The sequence below is a fragment of the Rhipicephalus sanguineus genome, unplaced genomic scaffold, assembly GCF_013339695.2.
Source record: "Rhipicephalus sanguineus isolate Rsan-2018 unplaced genomic scaffold, BIME_Rsan_1.4 Seq740, whole genome shotgun sequence".
Lineage (NCBI taxonomy): Eukaryota > Metazoa > Arthropoda > Arachnida > Ixodida > Ixodidae > Rhipicephalus > Rhipicephalus sanguineus.
In genome coordinates, this window is record NW_023615884.1 from 72,402 (window position 1) to 93,109 (window position 20,708).

General features: G+C 45.4%; 1 protein-coding gene across 1 annotated transcript in view; it reads left to right on the forward strand.

The window, feature by feature from the left end:
• Positions 1-20,401, forward strand: part of LOC119378221 (hemicentin-2) — a gene marked incomplete at its 3' end in the record, with an annotated part of 71,184 nt that extends 50,783 nt beyond the window's left edge. Inside the window, 6 exon segments of the mRNA XM_037647426.2 lie at positions 7,987-8,244; positions 10,084-10,186; positions 10,795-10,979; positions 15,492-15,682; positions 19,281-19,416; positions 20,288-20,401. Coding sequence (XP_037503354.2) covers positions 7,987-8,244; positions 10,084-10,186; positions 10,795-10,979; positions 15,492-15,682; positions 19,281-19,416; positions 20,288-20,401 — 987 coding nt within the window.
• Between the last annotated feature and the right edge of the window lie 307 nt (positions 20,402-20,708).

Sequence of the window (20,708 nt, forward strand, 5' to 3'; positions counted from 1 at the left end):
TGTATCAACGCACGTGAGATAGTAAAAGCAAGTCTGTTATGTGCAAAAATTTGTTATGCTTTTCATTTCGCCCGAATACTTCCAAAGCTGTGGTAGCGACAACATTTATCGAAAGCAATCATTGTTCGCTGAAATGATCAAACAGGAGATAGATATCAAGAAGAACGCGTAAAATAAATACACATTGGTGACGGGAGTGTAGGCAGTAGATGGGACGACACGGGTCTCTTTTATTTTCATGTTTCGCCACTGCGACGCACCACTTGTGTAATACGAGGCTATCTGTCACGCACTCGCGTGTTCCCTTTCGTAAAAATGACGGCGGCACATGGCCCATTCCTTAAGGTCCTTATTACGTGGCGAAGCACGTTTTGGTCATGCTCACCTTTCCTCATCGAGCCAGTCATCAGTTTAAAAACGCTTCTTTGTTAAATTTTCTGCAAAATGTAACGCAGTTTTCATATGCTCGCATTGCTTTTTGCCCCGTGTTATTGCACTGAGGCAAATTCGACATGCGCACTCCTTAACGCAGTATTCCGCCAGTAGCTCTTTATCCAAGACTACCTGCTCCAAGCGTTTTCTTTTACCTGCATAAGCAAACACGGATAAAAAATAGGTATTCATGGCAGTTCCTTTGAAAGTCGCTTCTGTACACCGGGTCAATATTTCTGGTACTTTAATTAGGGCCACTGTTTCTCGCCTAATGACTTATTCACGAGCTGACGGTTGCCAAGGAGATGCACTGTTTGGCCTTCTAGGCTGTGCTCGGAGTTATCTTTCACGTGATCGCTGCTAGTTTTGTTACATACTATAGCATAACATCGAGCGACTCTGCAGCAGCTTCGCACGCAAGGAGGCGGTTGATGTCGCCTGAGAGGTCATTGATTGCCGAATGCACTCTGTAGACAATAAACCTTTGACGTTCGAACTTCGTTTTCTCTCCTGCGGTATGTTACCACTAAACCACGATTACCACAATTTTAACGCATGACGCTGACTGCTTACACATACATAGTCGATAGCCCATGATAACTGATCACAGGTCATGATAAATGAAGTTACTGACCAGTCTCAACTGATTGAAGCAGCAGCTGTACCGGTTGGGCAGGATATGGCTGACGCGCTACGTGCTACGGTGAGACGAGTCAAGGGTGCTTCCTACCCATGAGGTATTCCTGGGGCTCAAAAAATCTCCTTCAGCGATTTTTAGAGAGTCGCAAAGAACGCGGAAAAGCAACTCAACTGATAAATGTTAAAAAGATGTAAGAAAAGATAGCTGTGGTGAACTTTTCGAAAGGGACTGTCTACACATGTGCCATGGTTCTCATTATCTAGAGCGTTTTCCTGTTCAGTATCATGCGACAGGTTCATTTCCCGTCTGTGATGGAAACGATTTGATAGCAGGATCAACTGCGTTATTAATATTTGTTTTCCTGAGTAAAATACGTCAGTTGCTTGTAGGGTGTCGTTCTTTGTCTTTCTATTCTTGTGTGCCGTGCTAGTCGCGCCTTCTTACACGTGAATCAAAACCAACTCCCCCAACTTTTTATTATACTGAGCCCAATAAATGCACGCTCATGGGCCGTGCTTTTGGTGCGGAAAACCAGCGCTCGTTAACATTTGTTCAGAGATCTCGTATACTGCGCATCTCAGAGCACACTCCCCAGCTTCGGCACGTTGAATTTCAGTTCGTTTGAGTCCCTGTCTAGAATATCAGTCTGTGAAGGAACGCTGCAGTGGACCCTGCAGGATTTGGTGTAGAAATCTTGGCACCATTTTGCACTAAGGAGGAGGTACTTAATACAAGATGAAACTCAGCAGACAAGTCGAAAGTGCAAGAAAGTTCGTATCTTGCCCTGCGTATAATAACAGACAAGGTTCGGTACGAAACAGGATGAAGGAAACGTGAAGCGGTATAATGGCAGCTGATTCAATTTCCCGTCGCCGGTAAGAGAGAGAGAAAAACAGAACATGGTTGACTTGATTACACATGCTAGCAAATCTATATCATTTCCTTCCACGGTTCTGCATTTCTTTTTTTTTTTTTGCTCCACCAACTTTTCCTTGGATTACTGCGCTATGTGGGTATACGGTTTCGTCATACGCCTGCTTTTACATCGTTCCACCGCAAGGCACATTCGTTTTTGCTCATGTTACCAAACCCGCGTGTTTTTACTGCCTCGCTTTTCCTTTTGTCTTCGTTTCTATGTTTCGTTGGCTGTCACTTGTGTCGCGGCTCACAATGTCCGCTGTGTGGCTTCGGCTGCCCTATCTCACATTTCTCGTGACATCTGTGTCGTCGTATTATCCCTGACATTGTTTGCTAAAGTGTATTTAAACTATAACCACACGGAAGGTATTTCGGAGCTTTGGTTTTGGTGGTAGAGTCACCCTACGCCTTACGTAGACGCTGTAGCTAGGTTATTATTTTTTTTTCGTTAGCGTAAAACGAGCGCTACAGTTCTAACAAGATATAGCCCGGACGAGAAGCTTTTGCTGAACAATGGAGTAACAAACGTAACAGTAAATGGAACCATGGGTGTGCGACCACAAAACATCTCTTTAGCTACTGTGTACAGCGAGATATGAAAACAAAGTTTTCTGAAAGATTAGCTGGGCGCGCTTTGGCGCTAGTTTCTACAGGAATAGCAAGCACGGCATTCCAGCCAGCTCTGCAATGACGGATTTGCTCGAACACTGTCGTTATGGCCTCAGCCAGCTGTCCGACTTAGCAGGTTATCCGTTCTCAGCGAAATGCGGCATTGCGAATGCAACGTTTTACAGTATTTGTGCATATACACGGCGTCTTTCTGTGTTTTGCTTTCACAAAACTGCTTCGAAATAAGCGGCGCGTGCGTAGAGAGAAGTACGTACTATCCACGTGCCCTACTGTATCCGAAGGATTGCAGCGTCAGACGTCCCTCTACTTTTGTTAGCGTGAAACCCAATTGCAAAGTGGGTATGTGAGACCAGGTAAAAGAGCACCGTCGGCGAAGATCATGCGAATCCAACGCATTCTATCAATCATATCGTGGTTTTGGGACGTTAAACCCCAGGTATAGTTATCATTAAAGGGGTCATGAAGCACCCCTTGGGCTTGTTGAAAAAACACATCCTGCGGAAAGCTGACACGGCTATGAACGGCTCTGCCAAATACTACAGTCGTGCGCGCCGCGTAAAGGCCACAAGCGGAGCGCGAAGTTGCCGTTTCCCCAGGCGCCCTCTTTTCAAACAGAGGCCGGTTCTCACTCTCGTCGGTGGGCGGGGCGTCTGGCAGTTTACGTCGCGGATCTGGCAGTTTACGTCGCAAGAGACATAGCATGCTTGTTGGCCGATCGCCGACGTAAATCGAGAGCGGCGTTCGGATCAGATGCGCTTCTTGCCGCGGGGTGCCGCCACTTGCCGGCGCCGCACTCCTCAGTACACGGTAGCCGCACTCGCGCGAGCGAATCACAGCGGCAGAGCGATCGCGTTTCATGACGCGCGCTGGCGTAACTTCTTTCCCCCATGCCATCCCTCCCTGTCTAGCTTCCAGTGCGCTCGTCGGCACGAGAAAAGAGAGAGAGCGCTCGGAGCGTGCGCCAAACCCCCGTAACTCCGCTGATTCTTGACGGATTCGAGAAATTATTGCGGCAATCGATTTGGGAGGCAGTAAACTCCGATACTGAGGTCATTACATCATTACTTGGAAAAGTGGTTCATGACCCCTTTAACAATGTTATGGCGTATATCTTACTATCCATTATCGTTTGCTCTCGCTAGTGTGATGGAAAGCAAAAGTTCGGTCCCACCACTGGCATTCCTCTTCGTTGAAAAGACCGTGAAGCAAAAAGACAGGAACATACCACCAATCAATCTGCCTGGGGTGAGGCAAATAATACTTCGCATGAAAAGAAACGATGTGTCTGTAGCCCCGACCAGGGCTTGTTTTGCAGCTACAGCCATCTACGTCGGGCTGCAACATCGTTCTGCGACTACAAGTAAACCCACGTGTGCTAGCTTTCGAGATACTCAAGGGCTTGCCATAGCCTGCAAGGGCCGACAGCTTGCTGCTGCAGTTTTCTCTTCACACTCGTTCGAGCTTTCCCCCTCACTCTCGGTCCAAGAGGCGCGTGCTCGCGTAAAGAAGTGGGTGCCGCTTGTTGACAGCGCAAGATGAGAGCCTCGTTGCTTTTTGCTATCTTCCCGGGTACTCAGCTTGGCGCCGCCTAATTAATGATGCCGTCCCGAAACGAAGAAGCTCCCAGAAGAAACTCCACGTTAACTGAACTGCAGTTGATGCGCGAGCTTCAGGTTCTTCTTCTGCACACTGCACATAGTATACCGCGTGCTTTCTTCCGTAATTTTTACTTTGACGTCAACGCCTTTGTTTACCCTCGCTCCTATGCTCTTGTCGCTTTGATGACCTGCGAAATAAATTTATATTTTGTTACCATGGTGATTCATCCTTGTGCGCGTCTTCTTGTTTTATCCTGTCGTTTATGGTGAGAACTGTTATTGTTTGGCCAGGAATATTACGGCTTCATAGCATAGGTGCCTCGCTGGTGGCAATACACAGGCTTAATAAATTGATGCACACAACTGGTAATTCTGCGTTCAACAGACTTTACATTTTCCTCTTTTTTTTTTCTCGCATTTTGCCGGGCATCAAAAGAAACTTTTGTCGCCGCGTTTCGGTTCAGTCATACTACAAAATTCCTAGTGTAAGCATTCTGCGTTTCAGAGGGATGCTTTTAATGGGCAAGCCTCGTTAAAACTGCCAGGTGTTTTTAACGGTGACACACACAACCGAAACATGTCGCAGGAGAAGCGGGATGTTTGTTCTGCGAGTAAATTCAGGCGAATGGCTCTCACCTCCACAGATCTTCATTTCATTTGAAGCTCTCTGCTATTAGATTTTTTAAAAGCAATCGAGTGTTTCCTTTTCATTCGAAACTTTTTAAGCAGGTTATAAGTTTTCATTATGAAATAAATGAGCCACCACGGCGCCATATATGTCTGATGACATTGTAATATGTAAATGTTTACTTACGACATACATCGTTTAGATGTTAGCACTTACATTACAATAAAAAAAAGAGATCCTTAGTAATGACTTAGTGTCTTAATAATATTTCACTTGTCTGAATAAATACCCGCAATCAGTTTTTCCAATTGATTTTTACCAAATTGACTCGAGCTACTAGAGGTGTTAAGTATACTTTTTTCTCTTCAGCAGACGACTTTGACGGCGAACAATTGTTCCAAAAAGCTCTGCGATTTTCGGAATGTCGAGTTCTTTGTTTTGTGAGCACAAATTAATTTAGGACTTCGGTGGAATTTGAACGAGAGTTAAGTCAAGGTGTCAGGTAACGGTCAAATCTGACATAAGGTTTTCGATCGTTAACATAAAAAGGCGTTGTTAACAATGAATACTTGCTCATCAACAGCCATACTACGCAAATAGACTCATGTTCTAATTTTTCTAGTTACTGTAACAGCAGCGAACAAATGATTCGCAATTGTAGTATTGTTGCACATATGAACAACACTGCGCGCCATTGCAACGGTACATTATAGTTTGTAGTAAAGAGTAAGCCTGACGTATTGTTTTTAAAAAAAAGTATTATTAACTTAAAAAAAACTCACAATGCATGCCGTCTCTCTTCCTTATTCCTAACGCGTGTTCTCGACAATAGTTTAATATTCTTGTCCAGGATTTCAACTTTAACTAGCAAGATTTTTGACCTTCCGAACAGTCACGTTAATGGGCAAAAATTTTTACCAATTGTTGTGCTTTTATTATATTATTGCTGTCGTCCAGAACTACCGCTTCACTGGCCGCGACAGCCCAGTCACAACGACGTTGTCTATCTGGCCCAAGTTCACGCGTTGTTTTCTTGCCTACTTCGGCAGCATTTAGATGGGGACAAAAAAAAAGAAGAAAAGAGCTGCATTGGGGCTGTTTGATACACCTTAAGAAAAATGTAAAAAAAAATGGAACTCAAATGATGACGAAGGGAGCACGAGGCAGAGCGTCGGACACATACACGCTGCTTTTTATTTTATTACCAACGCATTTACCCGTGCATGTCCCCGACTTACGGCTTATTGTACGACGACAAGCCTCAGGGGGCCTTCCGGGCGTACTAACTTTGATTACCAAGCTTGTGTCTGTAGTGCATAAGTCGAGTTGCTATTGCTGCGAAGTGCTCAATGCAGAAAAGAAAAAGAATACGCTTGAATTAATCACTGATGAAAAAAAAAAAAAACGTCCAGAGAAGTTCGACATCCTTATCTCTCACTGGCTAACTTTGGCGGCGGTGCTTTTGCCAGCTGCCATGCCCGCGATCTGTCTGTATTGTTCGTATCGTTTCATAGGCTGCATAAAACGGCGAATATAAGCAAAGCCTTCTTTCATTGCCTCGTGCTTAATAAACGAATTCTGCTAGTATAGTTCCCTTTGCGAAAGATATGTTTTATGTCCCTCTTTTTTCCACGCGCATTTCTTTGTGGCCGGGTAGTTACATACGGGAACTTTTCCACCTTATCTCGGCTCCGTATTCAGGCCCCTAGCCCCTCCTTGGTTACGAGAGATAAGTGACAGACAACTTACCCTAAAGAAGGAAAATTGCACGGGTGTATGCTAAAGAGTGAAGCGGATAGGCATCCGGGGTGTTCCCGTATGCGCCTTTTCGTGCCGCCTTACACAGAAAGGGAAGCCTCATATCGCGTACGCCTCGGGGTTTCTTTGTGGTAACACAGCGGAAAGAAGAACCTCCTTCTTTATTTTCCCCCATTGTCGCGCACCCACAAACAAGGCGCTGCGGGCATTTTTCGTACAATGGCAGCGCGCTTTTTGTTGCACGCCGCTCTCTTTCTGGTATTTCATAGAAGCGTGGGTTCCGAACGAACGCCGGAATGAGAATCAAGCCGAAGAGCAAATCAGTGTGCGAAAACGAAACATTGGGAACAGATGCAGCCTCGCGTTCTGAGCAGTTAAGTTTGTTTAGACACGTAGATATTAGGGCGTTGCTCAACTATATACCTTAGGTGCCCAAGTAAAATGAGTAGTTTAGAGGTTCTCAAAATCTAGCTCAACGGCGAAAGCTTCAATGAAGAATCTCATCTGAGAGCTACGCGAGCAGATATTTACCATTACAAGGTGCCGTGAATGTAAAAGAAAATTGAACTGATTGATGATTGCCAGTGGCTGACGATTAAACTTTGCAATGAAGAGGTTGTGTTCTTGACAGCCATTTCTCTTATATGTGCCTATTGCGCTTGACTTTTTGTATTTTTTTTTTAAATAATGAAAAGTTGCCGAATCGGCTGGGTACTAACCCATCGATCGTGGAGTTTCTTTTGATGAACACAAACAAAAAAATGATGTTAGAGGAGCTTGCTCGGAGATGATCGGGTAACCCGTGAATCCTCCGTACAAATTCCTCTATCGTCATATAAAGACGTCTCTGGATCGATGGTGGCTTTTGCTTGCTGCCGGCGCTGGCGTCTCCTGCTTCGCGGGCTCTCACCGCAGGGTCTTGGTAGCGAGCCCGCGCTGCTGCTGCCTTGCGAGCTCTCACCCCCGCTGCGTTGGCTTGTGGGGTGTTCATGCTGAGTAGCGGTAGCGAAGTGCACTGAGTGAGCTCCCGGTAAAGAGAAAGGAAGCGCGCCGAGAGCAAGCGCTGTATATGGGCGCGGCCCTCTAGCGGTCACCTACCTAGCGAGAGCACGCGCCGAGTGTGCAGCAGAGTGTGCAGAGTGTGCTGCGCGCCATCTAGTGAGCGCGCTTGAATCACCGGAGAGAGCACATCTGCGCCGCTAGCGGGAGCAATGAGAACTAGCGATACGGCGCGATGGATAAGGCGCCAGCACAAGAAGCTTGGTAAGCAAGCTCCCAAAATACACTGACAAATCAATACCATTGCTCATCATTTTTGCGGAGCGTGGGCAGGCGAGTATATGAATGGCCGATTGACAACAGCTTTCCCTGTGTGTGTGCAGACCCTCCGGAGATCAAGTACGAGGGTCATCCTCGGGAGGAGGTCGAGGAGGGCGGCTCGCTAACGCTGAACTGCGTGGCGGACGCCAACCCGCCGGCGAACATCCTGTGGCGCAAGTCGGGACAGTCGAGCATCTACGACATCAACAACAGCATCCACTTCCCTTCCATTCAGCGCACAGACTCCGGCGTCTACAGCTGCTCGGCCAAGAACGACTTCGGAGAGAGCACCGAAATACAGGTCACCGTCAACGTCAAGTGTAAGTGCTTCGTTTTTATCCATGGTTCCTGTTCTTTGCCTTTGTCTCAAGCGTGGAATGCAGTGCTGTAGATGTAGTTGTAGATACTAAAAGCTTGGCTCATACCCACTCTGGGTTACTGGCCGAGAACCAGGTAAGTAGGATAAAATATTTAAAATTTAGAAAAGAAAATAATTTTTTTCCTTTTGTTTAATAAGAATATTTTTTATCAGAATTATTTTTTGACTATAAAAAAGTAGGGGTCCTGGCGGATAAGAAATAATATAAAAATACAAGAGAAAATACAATCGAGTCTATTTTGGTTGAATACAAAATTTTCTTTCCGTTATTATAGTGCAAATCTCATGGTGCTATAATACCTTGAACGGCCTCGAATACTCTGCACTTGTTACTGGTGTAATATAAGAGACACTTTATTTGTTGGTCTGTGAGCTATGCTAAATATAATGCATCTTTAGCACTTCTTGAAAGTTTCAAACCACGGTAAGTTAGGGAAATCGGTTTGCTCGCGGTGTAATACAAAATACAAATGGTTTACAGAACCATAGACGTGGAAAGTGGGTTGCAAGAAGCAGCCACGTTTACTGAAAACGTGATAATAAAGCGTCAAGTTCTTTCTTTCAGATCGATTTTGTCTTTGTGTTGGGCTGTGTAACTACACAGTATTGCCTTGTATCAAGAGAAACTGAATAAACTACAATCCACATTTATACAAACGGACATAAGGCATTATAACAAACTTATAAGTAAATGTAGTGCATTGATAACTTATAGTTTTCTAACGCGCCAGCAACTACAAAATTTACGAGCGGAATTGAAGGAACTCGAATGCTTGCATCACGGCAGGACAAGCAACGAATAAGATGATGATATATATATATTTTTTTCCTTTCACGCTTGCCTGGGCGTTTATATTTATAGCACAGAGTGCACCACCGAGATCCTGCCGTCCCGTATCCTTGTATCTTATTCTGAGGCATCTGCGCCGAAGCACGCGACATAAACGTATTACATAGTTTGCAACCAAGCTAATATGAAACGAGTATATCAGAATTCCTGCGCGCAAGGTCTGATGCGAGGCTTCGCTCTATCGGAAACATGCCATGGCAAAGTAGATGCATCCACGCATGAGTGATGTACCTAATGCGGTTACGGCGTGCTCTGGGTCTCACACTGCTGTTGCTTGGGCTCGTTTTCTTTATTCCTTTTTTGTATCCATCACTTTTTTCTCAGCCTATCTCATTAGGCTTGATGTACGCCTCAGCTTTGCGCATGGTTGCGCCATCTGGCGTTCGTTCTTCCGCATTAGGGAGCGCTCCCAAAGGTACGACGAAATTCGCGGCTGCCATGGTTTTAGTATATTGTTTTTATGAAAGATTGATAACTGCAAGTTTTATGATATTTATCTGTTTATGTCGCTTATCGGCCTCGTTGTTCGAGTAAAAAACAATCTAAGTTGGTTTGCAAGATGTATTTCCCAATAGATTGTACTTTAAATTATATTTTACACATACAACAAGAAAAGAGACATGGCTGGAGAGGCAAATCTTTTCGTCCATAAACACAGGCGCTATGTTCTTGAATTTTATGCGGGGTTTTTAGCATTTATTTTTGGTTAAATTCACGTTATTGCCGGGCGATTAATTATCCAGCACTTGTATTTCTGATTGCGTGTCCTGGCCGCATTATGTTATGTATACATCTATAAGAATTTATGGCTTCAGTACAGCTCATTTTCCCGCGAACGCAATACGTACGCATGATCACATCAGTAATGGGGCTTCGCTGTTATATTAACTGAAGCAATGTTTTACTCTTTTTCTGGGTTTTGACAAGCAGACAGGCCAAAGATCATCCAAGTGGACCCTTCATCACCAGCCACATTCAATGTGGACGATGTCATGGCGTTGCACTGCGTTGCGGAAGGAAACCCTGTGCCAAAGTAAGTGTTTTTCATTGTTGCATGTTCCTGTCTAAAGCTAAGTTGATACTTAAGTGTCGGCAAGCATGGTTACCGCAATTCTGGCGTGTACGACGTCAGCTGACCAGTTTTTGCACTTCAATTTCACGAAATAAATTTTATTGGCGATTTATTAATGAATGTGTCTTCTCTTTGTACGCAAATATGCGTATTTTATCATGAATTAATTCTTTTGCGCATAGCCTTGTCAGATGGTATCGAAAAACCAGTTTGACGCTCGTCCCATGCCCTTCAAATCGGTTTCATTGCAAATGCGAAGTTTAGCTCCGCTTTTACAATTAATATGTCTCGATAAACTTCACGCGTAATGTCAGACATATAAGTTTTAGTTACCGTATAATAACTAGCTCTACGCTTAACCCTACGATTACTGTACCGCTGGGCTCCTAGAAAGAACGCAGGTATTGAGAGCTGAGCATCGTAAGCCGAAACCCCAAGAATTATTAAGGCGACCCACAGTTCTACTGATGTTTATTGTTGCTTGTTCGGTTCGCTCTCAAGAGTACGGAGCACGGCTGCAATTATTTGATGTGAGATTTTCTACACTGAGTGTATTTTCTTCCACCTAGGATCACGTGGCTACAACAGAATGGCAGAGACCCCAACGTGTGGAACATCCGTGGTCGCAACGCCACGCTGATGGTTGCAAACGCCAGCTACAGTCACCAGGGCGTCTACCGCTGTGAGGCGAGCAACGTGGTCAAGAACCAGCCCTATCGCGTCCAGTCGCCAGAAGTGCGCATCGACATCCGAGGTGCGATCTGTACACATTCAACACCTAGCATACTTTGTCGCGGAGAACCCGCAGAAGATCCCGAGCTAAACTCGTGGTGCGGCTTATGCGCGAATTCCGGTGTGCAGGGTGGCTTCACGGCAATGCTTAACTGCAATGCGTGAAAGAAGGCAACTTCACGGCAATGCATGGGTTTGTTTTTTGTTTTTGTTTTTCTCCTTGGGTTGCAGCTGGGGATGCAGCTTATATGAAGAGGCGCGTTTTACGCGAGAAATTATTGTAGATGTTCTCGCATGTGTAAATTGTTTGCGCTTTTACGTGTATTTGACCGCCACAGAAGCGGTAATTTTTACAGATACAGCGACCCTAAGCGCACAAATATGTCGCCGAAGTTCTGTAGCCGCACTTAGGTTACCCTTGCAAATAGCTGTTGCCTGGGGTCGTAATATGGTTTAATTATTATGTTTTTATCGTTAATAATTGAGCCAATCGCAGAAGGTCGGTCGTAGTGAGTGACAGAGCTGGTAGGCGATAGTGGTCGAAAGAGGTAAGATAGGTAATTTAACGTTATTTCAACTAAATTGGGCTCGAGTTTTATACTCACGTTAGGCATGACTAACACTAGCATTCACCACGTTGAAGTGCTCGGAGGCGCATTTATGGTGTCCTTCAGGCTTGCATCAAAACGTATGCAGGTGCATGTATCCCTATGTGTTGTTTACGATCGAAAGCGGTCGAACGCGGTCGAATGAAAATCACTGTTGTTGGTCCAGAGAAGGACAATTGCCTCGCGAATTACATAGTGGATGGAGACGGCGCCAGTATGACCTACTACGATACCACATCTGCTGTCCCGAAGCCTTCTGCGTGGTTCCATCGATCACACTAAGGGTCATTGCCTAGCGGAACCTTTCTGACGCGTTTTCGTTTCTCGTTTCCGAAAACAGGGATCCATCGAACACTTTACGGGAGCGTCTGCTGCCCTCGTAGCATATACTTTGCATATAGAACGTGCGGTGGCTCGGTGTAGTATAGGCGACGACGCACGCTCGAATGCCATTCGCTTCCCCCGTGCATCAGCTGCACCTAACGAGGCACGCTCGGCGCGCATTCCATTTTGGTCGTTTTGTGCGTGGCTCCCTTGCAGCGAGCTGCTTCTCCGAAGATATTTCTCGTCGTGCAATTCCGTGCAGCGTCGTATCCGGGAGGTTTCGATAGGAAACCGCACGCAATGTGCGCCACTGATGTCATCACTCAAGTTTCTCGCGGCTGCCGACTGTCAAGAAGGCGTCCGCTTCAATATTGCGTATGCATATTTTAGCGGTCAGAGAGCTTATGAGGCAATTTAGGGGGGGGGGGGGGCAATACAAAAGTTCAATATCAGTAGGCATGTTACAAGATGTCGCACGCATACTCTTGGCGAGAGGACTATTTTCTAGTTGAAGCGACCATATCTGACAGTTTAGTGGTACGCTGAATGAACGGTCAAGCTGGTTACATTTGCTATTTTCTTGCGTTGGAGGCCACATAAAACGGATTATATCAAGTTCAAAAACAAATAATGGCACGAAAGTATGTTTAAATACGGCTGATGAGCCAGTAGACACAGCTGAGCTGCTGCAGTACCATATTTTGGGCAACGCTTTAGAAAAGCGAAGAACAAGTTGAAAGCGCTGGCAATCAACTTAGACATCAGTGGAATATAATCAACCCTTTTCTGAGCAGGGTTAGATCTGACACCACTGTCATACTGGTCACTTCATAGCTCACAGCTATATTTCCTGTTGTTACTAAGGGTTCATGGGTACTGACACGGCCGCTACATAAAAAAAAAAAAAAAAAAAACAGGTGCGGCCTGCTGCGTCGCGTCGCCGTCAGTGGGCGAGCGCGGGTCGGCTGAGCGGCAGCTGTTTTGGGTGAGGGCGCCACAAGCACGGTCCGCGTCCGCAAGGCAGACGCTGCTTTGTGTTACGATGTGGTCGCCTCAGGATTTATGCGTGTCCATGTGCTTTCTCGTGTCTTTCTCGTGTGTGACCGCGCGTGTGAGCAGCTTGCCTCATGTTTCCTGCGCATGAGTACGGTTTTTTGGTGTGCGCGTGTGTGGCAGACGGTTTTTTTAGCGGTGTGATGACGCGAACCTGTTGTGTGCCGCTGTGCAACTCGAACGTGTGAAAAGACGCGACGGTGAAGTACCACGTATTCCCATGCGATCTACAGTGTCGGGGAGCGTAATATTCGTAACAGAGCACTTCTTTCTGTTACAAACGAGCGCTAAAACAGCCGCGCGCCGCCGCATCCTGACTACAGCCACTACAGCATCAAGCCGCTGCGCTGACTGCTACCCCCAACGAGTGCGCGCAATGAAAAAAAAAAAATCACAGCATATCCACGGAGTGAATGATGATGAGTGGGCGAAGCTGCGGAGGTTCATCGGTAAACCGTGAATCTTCCGTGAATTCTGCCCAGTACATCATCACCGACGTGAGATCGGGCGCGTTTATACTAAAGGTTCGATGAGTTATGACGACTTGCAGCTCACTTTAATTTTACATGTAAGCTGTGAATTTTCATTGTTTAGAAAACCATTGCTTTAGAAAACATCTGGCGTCTTTCGTTAAACAGCTGGCGTCTTTTCGTTTTGCTTTAGAAACATCTGGCGTCTTTCGTTAAACAGCTGGCGTCTTTTCGTTTTGCTTTAGAAACATCTGGCGTTCTTTCGTTTTGCTTTTAGAAAACATCCGGCGTCTTTCGTTGGTTTATTTCATCAATCAACGGCGTTTTGAACAAAATTTTTATTGTTTAATCACGCACAGGAGAAATCTCACCAGGCACTACCTTGGAGGTAAACAATGGCTGCTAATGGGAATGAGAGACAGAAGAAGTCGGCTTTTAGCTAACACTTACAATTCTACTTCTACTAACGTTTCCTACTGGAACATGCCAATGGCTGCTAATGGGGAATGAGAGACAGAAGAATTCGGCTTTTAGTTAACGCGCACGCTGCGAATTTTTTATTGTTCAACAACGCACAGGAAAAATCTCCCACCGGCACCACCTTGGAGGTCAAAGCGTAAGACTGGTTACGCACTACGACTACTACGACTACGACTACGAGGAACGAACGGGTGCCGCCTTAAGGAGCTTCGCCCCTAAAAAAAAAAGGCAAGCATCAAAAGGCGCCCGGGGTGAACCCGCACCCTCTCCACCGAGAACGCAGCCACGCAGATCGGGAGAATTCAAGAAATCAAAGTGGAACAGACCGATTCCGCTGACGAACCGGCGAGACGAATCCCTTTCCCCTAGCTGTCGCTGCGCTACGTGCTACGAGCCGAACAATCACTTGAAGTGTTCGCGAAACCAGGAAGGATCCAAACGAGAGACGACGGAGGGTAGGACGGTAGGGTGAAGTCGGCGAAGAAATTATGTTCTTCGTGTGAGTCGTGTAGTGCGGTCAGTTGATCTTGGATAATCGAGTGATGACACCGTGGGAGCACTGTTTAGAAGAGTGTCGCCGAATGACGGTGACCAGAGCTGGATATTGTTTGAGTGCTTCATGGAAGAGAAATATATGAGAAACGTTCGAAGAATTGTGGGCTGCACACGTTTGGTGAATATTCAAGGCCTTTAAGTGTTCTTGGATAGTTTCGAATGGATGAGAGTGCATTTGTAGCACGGTAAGTTTGTTCCCGTTGTTTTAAACACCATCTAAGTGATGTTGTGAGTTGTAATTGATACCTGCCGAGTGTGGATGTTTGCGTGGTGCTTGTACTGTGTTAACTCAGAATATTGGACCACAACCGGCAACTGCCTTTGGTCCAAAGCCGCAACCGGCTTTGGACCACAACCGGCATTAGTTGGTGCACTAAAAAGACCTACATTTAAATTGTGTGTGCTTTCGTGGTGCGTTTTGGTGGGCCGATAAGTCAGCCCTTGGAACTTTCCCGGCGACTGCCTGTCCATTAATGGGATCAGTGACTGAGTGACACTTTTCATTTCAGTTGAGTAAAACGGGCAGCATTCATGGAGAGTATTGAGGCCCACTCTACAAAACATTGGTACTCCAGGGCAAACTGTTCACATATGTGGGGTAATCGGCAGTTCTAATAACGACTTCAATATTCAACCTGTAATGTGAAACTATAAAACGCCTTATCTACGGCCTGATTGGAGTAAGTGTCGGGCGTACCAGCGCGGCTGTCGAAGCGCTTCTACGTGAACAGCTGGACCGTTGTGGTGGCGCCAGAGCGAGCGCAAGGAGAACTAGGCCCCGGACACCGTTTCGGCGCCACGCAGGAGGCCGCACTGTTTTTTTTTTATGTAGCGGCCATGGTACTGATAACAGAGCACAGTGCAAAACGAGAGAACAGCGAGAAACATACACACGCAGAACGCTTACTTCGAACGTAATCAATTGGAGAAGCTCAGGTTGTTTGCATACGGGGCAATCAAGACTATGATATTAATACCGTGTGTCTTATTTCTCATATTACACCCATACATGCAGTCTTGTGTTCTTCGTCACTACCTCCTCAGGTCCTCCTCAGATAATGGTGGAGAGCATGAAGACCCGTCCTGTTGTGGTTGCCAGCAAGGAGGAGGACGCGGCGGTCACGGTCGTGTTCTGCGCCGACCCCAAACCCGTGGAGACCTTCTGGGGATGGGGCTCCTACAAGCTCAAGACGGGCAGTGCCCTCGGACGCTTCGTGGCAGAACCCCTGCTGTCGGTGAGCCGATACTTTCTTTGACAAGCACGTTGCAATTTTGTGCCTATCATTGTTTTCTCGCTGTGTATATGTAGGGAATTGATTAGACAAGTACTTGTCTCACGATACCTGAAGCGGCTTTTATTGCGATAGCAATTATATATACACTCTCGACGAGTTTTTGCCGTCGCCGTCGCCGTCGTGTCCCGTATAAGGTCCAAATTGATAACATCCCCCGCGCATCGTATATTCTACCACGGGTAAAAGCGCACGAGCGGGGGCGACGAACGCCGCGAAAGCAGAGATCTAACGAGCCGGCCCATCTCCGTCGCTCGGTGAGCGCATGCGATAACATTAGCCCGCTCGGTAGACCTGCCGTCGAAGCAAAAAGGAAACGCCCTGCCCGTCTTGAACGAGCATGAAAAGACGCGTGGGGGGAGGTGTCATCGAGCAGCAACTTTGACCTTCGATTCTAAGTGCGCGGTCGTGATCGCTGGCACGCGCGCTGTCTCGGCAGCCATCAGCGGGCGGCTAGTATACCCTTCTACGTGCGGCGCTTTCAACTCGAAGAGACTGTGCGGAAAGGGCATCTCTCCCTGGAACGGCCGTATTCTCTTACACCAGCGTTTTGTAGAGTTACGCGAGATCGGATCAAAAGAGTTAGCTGCCAGCCTCACTTCGTATAACATTACAATTGGTTGCTATCGCATTCATTGCTTCGCCCTTGCGGTGTAAGTGTAACTAACTGTGACTTTTTTATTGGCACGAGCACCAACTGACATTCTCTCTTCTTTTCCAAGCACATCCGGTCAAGCACTTACTTTTTCCGAATATTCATAAAAAAGTCTTCTAAACAATTGAAATCGATTGTTGTGGCTCAAGTTATGGGTTATATTGGATACATATGATATACGAGCATAATTTGACTTTAGGAAAGGGTCAGTTAACTGTCAGGATAATTAATGAAAATTGGTAGATTGAGTTCATAGAAGTATTGTGAGCAGCTGGAATCGTTGCGGTACGTGGCTGAGTAGATGTCAACCACGCACTTCGTTCTACGCGGCCTCCGAGATCCGCTACGGCAGCGCGCGAGACAAGAAGTTAACCCGAGGAATACACCAGGACACACGAACGCCAGCACGCGAGTGCCACTACCACATGCCTAACTGAAGGAGCAGGCTCACTTCTAGAATTTTTCCTAAAATATGACAAAGTTACACAAGCTGTAATCTGTAAATCTAATATGTAAAGGAAGCATGCTTTTCCCGCTCATTCATTTTGATTTAAATCACATTCACTTCTATTTGCTACAACACATTAAATTTTGCAGTTAACATGCAAACATATGTGCATGTTTCTTGTACTTTATGAAAAAGCAAACAGTGTTTATATCTTTCTCTCGTTATAGATGGGTAATAACGTGTGTTTTCCCCTGACAGCGTATGCTATGCGGAACCGAGGCTGTCTGAACTTTTCTTCAGAAATAGCAATTTGCTGTCGTTTGATTGCATACCTTGGCAAATTTTTTATCAGTTGAAGGTCACTCCTCAGTTGTCGCATACGCGTACTCAAGTGAGCTCGGGCCTTCTTCATTTTCCGCCCGACTGCTTAGATTTGCTGCGCTTGTAGATAACTTTTTCCGTCCGAATAATTTAAATCAGCGAGGCTAGGGGCGAGTTCTGTGAAAACCAGGAGCTTGTTCACGTTCTGCTGAATGGCAAGCCGAAGTCAGCCAAACAGTTTCTGCACTGAACATGAATAATTCATCGCTGCACTGGTCTTTCGAAAAAGCAAGCCAAGTAGAAGGCAAGAGATTAAAATCTGTTCTGTTGACTTTTGAAGAGAGAGAGGAAAAAGAAAAGCAAATGTGTACATAGCGTTTTCTATCTTTACGCGCATTTCGGGTTTAATGCATGCTTTTATTTATTTTTTCTCAGCATGAGATGGCGTTAGGAAGTCTTGAACTCATGTAGCTGTATGCAGTTTTTCAAGGTTCCTTACATTTTCTACGTGGTAAACAGAAAAATAATGCTAATTTCTGGAGTCAGTATATTAATCAGCTTGTAAGAGCTTATAGTTAACTAATATGTAACGCAGTGCTTAGATAAGAAAAAAATTGATAACTTATTTTACTGTTAGATCATTGTTGTTCTTGTTGTTATTATTTTTATGAGTGGTCAGTGTACACTTTATTGGAGTCTTTTGCCTATCCTCTTTACATTATGAAAACAGTAAAATGGATGGTGCGCTGATCAGTCTTTCACTTGATCGCGTAATTTCATATGAAAATAAATTTTCAAAAGCATCTTATGCCCCAAAGAATCTTCGCAAGTGCTTAAAAACAGCGTTACAAGCTCACCGCGGCGCAGCCATGGTCATAGCAACGCTCTATTATTAAAGGGACACTAAAGAGAAGTAATGAATAAATTTAGATTGATAAATTGTACTCTGAGAACTCTATCGTCGTTAATTTCTTTATCACACCTTTATTAATATTGGAGAAAATCAGGGTCAAAGCTTGATTGTGAAATTTCTTGCCTTAATCTCCGGGCGTGCCGTCATGAATCTCAAAGTGCATTTTTCGCATTTTGGCGACATTGGCTGAACGAAATTTCCTTAAACTTGGTATGTTAAGTCTGTGACCCCCTATGAGGTTAATGTATTTCATTTTTACTGATTAGGGACTACGTAGGACCTTGTAGATGTCGTCAAAATTTATGACGTCATGATGTTTGATGCGGTAATTTTAAGGTGCTGTCGACACCCTCATTTTGTCTTTGCGCGTTTTATCTCTTACTAAGCTTCTTCTCGCGACAAGCATGATGACCTTGGAATTGTGGAAGAGTAATTTACTATTATGAGGAAAATCCTTTTTGTCTTTAATGTCCCTTTAACTTACTGCTCGCAAGTTTCTGGCTCATTATTGCGAAAAGGGTGCGTCGTAGCCCTTTTCCAAGCCTTGACTACCCCATCCCCTTCTCCTGCTCTTCAATAACGCTGCTTCCTCCTCGTTACTGCATGTGGCGTATACAATAAGCGTATCTTTGCGTACTGGTGGCGTGGTGGACAAGCAGTGCGACCGACGCGAAATCATGGTTGCGCGAGACTTGCGTTCGCTGTACACGCTTGATTTTCCAATGGGAGAGTTGCATAAGGCCTCTGTGTTTTATTTCGCGTATTGTTGTTCCAAAGGATTCGAAATCGTTGCTATTTAACATCGAAATCAGGTGAATGCAGTTTTGCAGCTGGGCTCATGCTGCCAATGCACTCGATGCAGGCACAAGAATGCATTTGAATTTCCCAACAAAGTTGCTCTAGAGCCCGTCGCATAAACATCGGTCTTGCGCGTTAGCCGGCAATAAAAGGGCATGAATGCATAGCGCTTGCGCATATTTTCGGTATACTGGTGATGCTGACAGGAACGCGAAATGTTTAACGCCGCTGCCGCATCATTTAATATGTGCGCCTGCGGCATTCGGCACACACTGGTACGCCTACGCACTCTGAATGAAACTCGATGTGGATCTAAACGTGGTTGCTGTGCGCAGGTGTTGTCTGTTGCTGGCAAAGCCGCATTGACTATGTCCGTTCCTTATACGCGCTTCTTTTTGTGTTACAGGACGAAGAGCTGCAGGACTGTTACGAATCTCGCCTGCTCATTCAGAAGGTCGAGAGCGACGACTCCCGAAAGTTCACGTTGTATGTGGACAACGGGAAGGGCAAGGCTTCGTACACGGTGTCATTAGAAGTGAAGGGTGAGTATGCGTTCGCTTTAAAAGCAAGGGGTCTAGAACTTATGCTACGCCTTTTGATACCTCTAGGACATTGGAAAGTCTCGTAACGGTTCAAACGAAGCACAGAAGGACGTAACATAAGCCTTCTGCGCATGGGCTTGGCTTCTCAACAGCGGCTCCTCAAGGTTAATGCCTGTTAAAATAATTTATGCATCAGCGCTTGTGAACAAAGCATCATGTTATGAGAAGCAATAAATAGTAATCGCTCGTGCGCCTTGGTTGTGGTGGGGTGGTCTCGTCTATCCAACCGTCTCCCTTTCGCGTCTTCAAAACTGTAATGAAATAGCACCGGATCGACAGTTGGTGTTCAACAGTATTTTGTCTACAGTTGGCTCTCGTTGGACATCAAAACGTCGAAAGAATTAGATATTGTGTTTTTATGTAGTTCATATAGACAATACGTAGAGTATGGAGTAGGTAAGTTGCCTCGTATGGTCGGCAAGTTCTATTATTCCTATTGCTTTGCGTAAATTGTATCAATAAGGAAGTGAAAAGAGCTCAACACAAACACTTTTGCATAAGAATGTTGTGGATAACGTTCTAGGAGGATCAACTGAGCTTTACAAGGTGTCATTTCCCCTGCGAGATGCTTGCGTATTCAGTTAATGTACTTGGGTGCTTCTTAGGCGATGATAAAAACCTTGAGTCTCGCTTAAAGCTTCACACTTATGCTTCATGAGCCACGTATGTCACGATTGAGATTTTGCTTGCTACCAGATTGTGCATGTAAAACGCAACGAATGAATAGTTGGTTAAGACGTACAATTTCGCGCAATTAATTCCACGCTCGTCGAATCACTTTGTAATTCATGAATCTCTCTTCCTCTTTCAGAACCACTGGCAATGACACTGGTCATCGCTATTGCCGTGGGTGGCGTCGTCTTCCTGATTATCTTCCTCACCCTCTTCGTGTACCTCGTGAGGTCAGAAAAGATGTGCTTCAGACGTGAGTATCGCTCTTCACTCCCAAATTGCAGCCAGCTACTAATAGATGGTATCAACACTGACAATCAATGCTGGTATCAAGCTGTATGGCAGTGCATACAGCTTTTTCATATGTTCGCGGAAAAGAAGTTTTTTTTATTCAGTTTTATTTCTTGGCGTAAGAGACCGAGACCTTCATTAATGCTTATTTCTTTCTAAAATCAAACACTCCTGAAAAAACAAGGCTAAGTGTGTGTTCACATGTACCTATGCAATTATTTTGAACTTTGATATATTGATTACAACTGAAGTGAGGGCGTGGGTATTAA